At 36.8% G+C, this 8,051-nt stretch overlaps 1 protein-coding gene across 2 annotated transcripts; it reads left to right on the top strand.

Moving 5' to 3' along the window:
• Positions 1 to 3,415: 3,415 nt before the first annotated feature.
• On the top strand, positions 3,416 to 6,603 carry LOC113077627 (insulin-like growth factor I). 2 transcript variants are annotated; one of them, XM_026249943.1, is made up of 4 exons: positions 3,416 to 3,485; positions 4,231 to 4,378; positions 5,491 to 5,651; positions 6,016 to 6,603. In XM_026249943.1, the coding sequence occupies exons 1-4, from the start codon at positions 3,417 to 3,419 to the stop codon at positions 6,232 to 6,234; spliced, it is 597 nt and encodes a 198-aa protein (XP_026105728.1). In that variant the 5' UTR covers position 3,416; the 3' UTR covers positions 6,235 to 6,603. The 2 variants fall into 2 exon arrangements, with proteins under 2 accessions (XP_026105728.1, XP_026105727.1); XM_026249942.1 differs by having other exon boundaries at positions 4,228 to 4,378.
• The last annotated feature ends 1,448 nt before the right edge of the window (positions 6,604 to 8,051 follow it).

Raw genomic sequence — 8,051 nt, 5'->3', positions numbered from 1 at the left:
GTCAGAACGGGTGTCTGTGTGCTTAAAATGGGTCTATTATAAAATGTTCAGATACAAAGGCAAAGATTTTTGTTTCAGATCATGTGGAACTCTTTAATCTTTAAAAATCATTAGAACGTCTGCATGATTTACCATAAGTTTGTTTATGCCTCACACTGACTGCATTATTCCAGCTCTTTCTCGAGTCATACAGTAGTACAGTGCACATAATCTGCCAGATTCTTGTCAAGCTTGAAGGTAAACGAACTTTTTTATTACTTCTCGGTTTAAAAACAAGAATATTGTAAAAAGGTTAAAACTGGGCCGGTGGCACTTAAGAGGTTAAACGTTTACTAACAGTTTTAGTTTTTGTCTTCGTTTTACTTCTGTATCGACATGAAACTTTTATAACAATGACTTTTATTTTGACATCAAACTCCGGAAGTCCTCGCTGAGTGGAAAGAGTTGAATCTGTCTCTGTGCATATGTTCAAAAGAAACCGGTTTATTTATTGTTCGTGAATTAGATTGGTTGTCTTTGTGAACATGAATGTACCGCTTATATTTCGAGTCAATTGACAATTTTTACAATAAATTAATATACCTTTGTCTTTGTAAAGTAATCGCGCAGTCAATTTACATCTGCGCATTTTTCTCACTAAATAACGTGCAGAGGTCTACATGTCAAGTATTTAGTGAAAAATGCACAGATATAAAATACTAAAATATGAAACAGTAGGCTGCAATAATATGAGAGCTTTATTCAACCAGTCCCACAGGTTCAGACTCTTCTGAATGTTATGGAGAACTTTGTGGTTTACATTCCCAAGGAAGCATGTGTCAAAAAAAAAACAAAAAAAAAACATGCCTCTGCATTCCCTCCACAGCCAGGAAGATCAGTGTCCCTCCGACTCAACATGGATCAGAAAAACCGGTCTCTCTGGTTGAGCTGCGGATAAAAGAAATGGTTGTGGGCAAGGACTGCAGAGAACCGGTCCCACTGAGCCAGAGGCAACTGGTCTCCAAAATAACTCCGTTTTCACTGCCTGTTGTGAGTTCCAGCATCACTGCCTTTAAGGCCTTAAGAACGTAAGCCTGAAATACAATTTTCTGGGGTGGACAATGAAGCTGCCTCTCCGCACAACATCAGGAATTATGATGTTCGGTGAAATGCCACGATTCTATATTAACGGCCAGATCTTCCTCTCAGTGAGGCGAGTGAGATTACAACACTCTCCCTCAGCACCTCCAGGTGTGTGTCCCGTTTCTCCAAATCATCAGAACCAAATGAACACATTTAGATGTCAAACACAAGCACTCCTGAAAACTTCACCCAGACCACAACAGAGCAAGGTTGGACATTTCCCTCTTTAATCTTGCTTTCCAGTCTGTCCTGAAAAAAGGTATAAATGCCAAGGGTGTAAATGTGTTTTTTTTCCCGTTATCGTGGTGATTCTGATTAATTTGAATTAATATTGTAATATTATAGACGTAAAGGTAGTGTAGTTCACCCAGAACTGAAAATGTTATCATTACTCACACTCAAGTTGCTCCAAGCCTGTATAAGTTTCTTTCTTTTTATTTTTAAGAATGTAACCAAACAGTTGCTGGTAGCCATTGACTTCCATAGTATATTTTGTTTTATTAGATTTTTTTTTATTTGGTGACTGTCGGTCACGTTTTTCTGTCTGAAATCCCTTACAGTACCTATAAATCTGAATAAAAACAAATCGTTCATGACTTTAAAAGTGATTAAGTAATGCTTTAAATCTTTCAAAACCTTTGTGAACTTTGAATGTTTATGAATTAATTTTGCCTTTGAATTCACATGTAGAGGAGACAACATCAGAGTCCAGGTCATGGAGTAGCACACCTAAATCTTCTGAGGGTCTGGTCAGGAGACGTCTAGATCCCTGCCCAGTGTCCTCCAGCACTCCCAGATCAACATCAAATCTTCTAGCATCTCAGAACAGCCCCAAGAAGCAGCAGGAGGACAAAGAGAGACATCTGAGGATGACGATGAGCGTTCAGAGAGTGCATTGCTCCCCAGGGCTGAGAGCTGTCTTGCGTGTGATTTTGAACAGTTGGCCCAGGAGGAGAGAATCAACCACTTACGAGCTCGGCTGAGACCAAAGGAAGCTGCACTCAGCATCTTCAACTGGAAGCCCACGGATCAGATTTAGAGGATCCGACTGTGCCAAAGATGTCTGTTCAGGAGTTATAAAAGTTCCTTGTGCTTCATATTATTTGAGCAGCAGAAGAATGTCATAAAGCATAAAGGAACAGTTCACTCAGAACTGAAAATTCTGTCATCATTTACTCACCCTGAAGTTGTTCAAAATCTGAATGACTTCCTTCCTTCCGCTGAACACAAAAGAAGAAATTTTTTAAGAATGTGGGTAATTCTTCAAAATATCTTCTTTTGTTTTCAGCTGCAGAAGAAATGTATGCAGGTTTGAGACAACTTGAGGGTGCTTAAATGATGACAATTTTCATTTTTGGGTGAACGATCCATTGAATACGTTTGTTAATTCAGTTGTTCATTATTTGACAGCACAGATATTGTCATTTAATTAAAATATAAATGCAAAATAATAATTTCCACACCATAAGAGACACGTTTACGAATATTATGTGTTTGTGCAATAAATACGGTGAATAATTTTTGAATAGCAATGTTTGGTTTAGCTGCTAAAATTAAAATGGTTAAGTCATTCTTGGTTCAAATAAAAGGTTTTATGCCATGCTGAGCATTAGTCATTTCATTATGTAAACCAACTGCTGCACATCGTACCTCCAGTTAATAATGTACCCACACATCTGACTGTTAACATGATGTTTTGTCTTTATTTTATCTGTAAGTGTGTTCTATTTGATTGGCTCTGAATGCATTCCTACATCTATCTTTGTTTCATTTATCATTCCAGCTGAAGCCTACACACTCCAAAATCACTTCACCGGCTTCTTGCTGAGATATACTCGTGATAACTTCTTCCTCCATTGTCGTCACTCTTTAGATGGATTTCAATGTCATGCTGCAGAAAATCTCGAAACCAACATTATAAGATAATGATGACAGTTCAAAGCTGTATATGCTTGTACACAATAAATTAATGATATCTGTCAGATAAATTCATTCCTTTTAGCATACTGAGCTATAAAGGCTCAAATTTTAAATAAAACATTAGGATATCAGTTTTGGTTTGGTGTTGTTTATTTTTCAGATTTCTTTTGTAGTTTCATGCGTCTCCTATAAAAGACAAGCTTTGCGATTAGGAGTTGTCTGTGAAGAGGAAGGCTAGGATGTGTGTGTGTGTGTGTGTGTGTGTGTGTGCAGTTGGTCCGTCCCCTCCTGGTCCTCCTATAAGAGCACACCCGAGTAAGAACGTCAGTAGCTCTTTAGAGAGACCAAACTATAAAAAAAAATAATAATAAGACATGCCATCAGACGGAATGGCAACCTGTCATGCCAGACGGCTTCAGATGCTTAGAGGATTCCTGCTGAAGGTAAGACTCCACATGCACTTTGTATAGAAAAATGGTTTTGTAGTGGGAAGCACCAGGATCAGGCTTTCATATAAAGTATCACTACACCTGTTGCACATTATCTTGGTGTAGAATTATGGGAAAAGGGCCACTTCATGCTGTTTTTTTACTTTATTTTTGGGCATTTAGACTCAATGCTCCATAAAAGTCAGTCAACAAAACTTTCCTTTTTTGCTAAATGACTAGTTTCCATGGATGAGTCAAATTACCTTTTTGTGCCTAACAATTACTGCCCCCAATGCAGGTTTGCATGTCAGGGAGCTATTATGACGTCAATTTGTCGTGTGGGATGTAGATGCAGTTTATGCTTTTGCAAAAGGTCATTTTCTGAGTCAGCATTTTTTGTCTTAAATAAAGGTCCTTTAGACCCTGAACATCAGTGGAACCTTTCCACTGCACATAATGTTCTTTATATTATTGAAAAAAATCTGCAGAAAAAGCATTGTTCATTGAAAGGTTCTAAAGAATCACTGCACTCTTTTGTAACCTTAATTTTTAGGAATGTAAGGCAACATGCAATCTGTATTCAAAGCATTGTGCAGGGCAAAGCCAAAGGACTTTTTATTCATGCTTTCAGATCAGTGAGGTTTGCAAAAACTAAATGTATTCAGAGCGTCATCCGTCAAGCACTGTATCCGTTGCTTTGACAGGAGTGTAACTGTCCGATAAGATGCAGGTGGCTGAGAGTTTGTTTCTGGTGAAGCAGGTGCCCAGCTGGCGAAGTGTGTGTGTCCTCTGTTGCCTGTACTGCATCCTGATCCTGCCAGACGCCGGCGAGGCTGCCAAAGCACGCTGTGGACGAGAACTAGTTGCTGACCTGGAGTTTGTGTGTGGGGACCGTGGCTTTTACAGAGGTGAGAGTCACTTACAAACTTCATCTTACACGTCTAAAATCCAGTGTTTGGATACTGTAGAAACAACTCTGGTTTCAAAGATGTGTGTGTTGATTGTGTGAGTCAAACCCTGACATGGTAACTTATCATGTACTGTTGGGGGGAACACAGTGACTTGTCTCTAAATCATTAAGCTCACTCATAACATTATATTCATAACACTTAATATCAGTGTATTAAAAGTGGCCTTGTCCTGAAGATACAAGACAGTGTTATCAAGACAAGCTGTTATCATTATGGTGTTGATGCAAATCAACCAACCAGTAGCAAACAGTTATCATCTGCAGTTGTAGGTTGTATGAAGTTATAGTTTTTGATATGAAGCATTCAATAAATGACGTAAGTTACCACCCCAACATGTACTCTTGATTTGTGGGTGTAGATATCAACTTTTTTTTTTCTTCTAACTGAAGTCCTTTCACCCTGTTCCGTATCCAAGGCCACCTTGACACTTTTCTCTCCCATTTTCTCACTCCTTTTCTCAAAAGGAACATTATGACATGGCCTTACAATATCTTATTTCAGCAATTTGACAAAAAAATAAAAAAAAATCCTAATAGTGGGTTACATGAACTATATACAGCCCATTCAAGTTTTTTTTAACTAATTAAAATTATAGTAAAACTGTCCACTATTATTACAATTTATAATAGCTGTTTTATTTAAAAATATTTTAAAATGCAATTAATTCCTGTGATGCAAATCTATTTTTCAGAATCATTCCTCCAGTCTTCAGTGTCACACAATCCTTCAGAAATCATTCCAAGTTAATATATATATATATATATATATCCTGATTATTTTTATTTTTAATCTTCTTACATTTGATATATTTATCTAAAACTCACTTTTAAATATTTACTGAATAAAAGTAACAATTTCTATAAAAAATTTGACCTCAAATTTTTAACATTCTGTTCGTTCAATTGTAGTTTTATTAAGCGCATTGTTTATTTTTAGAGTATACAAGCTACAATTTGTCTTGCACGACCACAGTTTTGGCAGTTTGATAGTTGCAGCTAACTCACATTAATGTAACTGGGATTAAAACCATTTTGCTTTGTGTCTGTTAGGCAAACCTGGAGCAGCCCGCAGCGGCGGTCCTCGCTCTCGTGGGAAAGGGATCGTAGAGCAGTGTTGTGTGCGTGGATGTGACCTCCAGCATCTGGAGTTGTACTGTGCAAAACCCAAGAGGGTGCGGCGTGATGTCCCTGCGTCTCTGCAACAGACTCTGGTGAGACTTCAATTCTACAGATACACAGATCCCATTTAGCTGATTTGGCCTTTGTAAAGCATAGAGGAATAATGAAAAATGAAAGTCATCATTTACTCTCTGTAACCCATTCAACTTTTTCTGTATTTTATTTTTTATATTCACGCACCTTACTACAGTTAATGGGAGTTGGATGTTCAAAAAGGAAGTACCAAATTATATAGAATTTATTAATTTGTATGTATCCTTGTATAAAAACCTTTTATGTTTTATGGAAGAAAAAATATTAACATGTCCAATAGTTCCAGAAAGTAGAACCTTGCAGCTTTGAAACCCAGCAAATTGCATGAAAATTATACACGCTCTGATTTTCTGTTTGTTGCAGGAAGATCAGTTTTGGCTGGTGTTTCAGAGGCAATACCAGAAGCAAGCAGAGATGAACAGAGATGAGGAAGCTACTTCTCAAAGACTCAGAGAGCGAATGCTTTACCGATGGCACTCCAGAGGTTCAGTATTACTAACCAACCAACCCCCCTCAACCCAACAGCATCTTTCCACTGAGACAGTGACATCAGGACCAACATTTACCCACCACAAACGATAGTCATGGCTCTTTTTGGATCTGCGTGGACCCAATGAATCACCTTCCTTTTCTAAAAAAAGACTTTTCTGTCCTTGCAGACATATAAACTGAGAACTATGTGAGAGAAAGTATAGAGGACAAACTGCCAAAGCCACTCATGCCATGAAAGTGAAGAGCAGGGTGTTTGTGATCGCTCATGGCTTGTATTAATTTCACTAAACACATGCTGAATTCAATATGAATTGTATTTTTCCATTTTAATTTTGTTTTCAGCTTCCCCCCAAGCATTGACTTCAGTTCTCCGATGCATTTGAATAAACAAGTTCAAAGTCATTTAAGGACAAAAGTTGAAAGTGTTTAGATGCTATACTGCTATATGCTACACTGATGGCTGAGGGAAGTCTTTTTGAATGTAAATGTGATGTTTTTCAATGAATATCAGTGGTTTACTGATATTAGCAAATATATTTTCTTATGTTTTTTTACATTTAATTTATGTTCTCTGTGATTAGGATTTTCTTATACTTGTGAACTATGCAGATTTGCACACAGACAGATTCCAGATCTTCTAGTGAGAGCTGTAGGATCCTGAAAGTCGCATGTTTCTAAGAATTTCTTGGGATTATTAGAAATCCCAATGACCTCTAAGGCAAAAACATTAGTTTGTTTAAGCTGAATAAATAATATCACCACAGCCTTGGTGTGCTATCACTATCTAAACATGGAATAAGTTTCTTTTTGGTATGCATTGGTGAAGTTTGGTGTTATGACTTGGATGATCTTCACAAAGGTCTTTAGTAAGAGTGCAGGAGTGCAACACACGGCAATGATGAAAGAGTTAAAGGACCAAGGACAGAGAGAAAAAAACTATTCAAAGATCTTTAAACCACAAAAAGAACTACTGTAGTATTGGTTGTGTTTGCATGTTGTTGGCTAAGTAATATTAAGGGAATTCAAAGCTTTTTTTTTTACAAAAACATATTCAATCACAATTCACAACCTACAGCTAAATTTGCCATACTTTGGCATAAGAAACATATATATACATATATATAAAACTAATTACAATTGCTGATAAAATGCTATTAGCTCCTGTCAGTGACTATAGCATCTGTCATTTGTTAACATGTTTTAAAAAAAAAATTATATTACAACTAAAAAAAAAGCTACTGGAATTAGATTATTCTTCATGTAAAATCACTGATAAGTGTATAACACAGGTAATGTAACACTGCAGAGATAAAGTTTTAGTCATGTATCGTTCTCTGTGAGGTTTGTCCAGCTGAAAACACTTCTCGCCCCTCTCTGCCCTTGAGCTGTGATAAGAGGACTGCTAGAGTTCATCTGGAGACAAATTGGAGCTTTCTAAGACACAGCACAGGTACACACACACACACACACAACACAATTTGCACACTTGGTCTGATCTTTAAGGAAAATTGGCATACAGTCTGTTTATTTTATTTATGTATGAAGTTGTAAATCAAAGAGATTTTCATAATCTGATGAGGTCTCTTGCATCATTTACATCATTGTGATTAGGAAATCATTAAATGTTTGGGAATAGTAAGATTATATTTTTGCTGTTGTTGTTTTATTTTCTTCTTAAGGAGACCCATTTATTACCAGTACTTTTGTAAAATATTTTTACAATTTCAAACAACTGTTTTCTATTGTAATATATAAAATAAATTTTAAATTTAATTTATTCCAGAATTGTCAGCAGCCATTACTCCAGTCATTAGTGTCACATTATCCTTCACAAATCAGTCTAATCTGCTGATTTGGTGGCAAGCAAACATTAGCAATGTTGAAAACAATTGTGCTGCTTAATATTT

This window comes from Carassius auratus, unplaced genomic scaffold (genome assembly GCF_003368295.1).
Source record: "Carassius auratus strain Wakin unplaced genomic scaffold, ASM336829v1 scaf_tig00022917, whole genome shotgun sequence".
NCBI classification, from domain to species: domain Eukaryota; kingdom Metazoa; phylum Chordata; class Actinopteri; order Cypriniformes; family Cyprinidae; genus Carassius; species Carassius auratus.
This window is presented reverse-complemented; position numbering and strand designations above follow the sequence as displayed.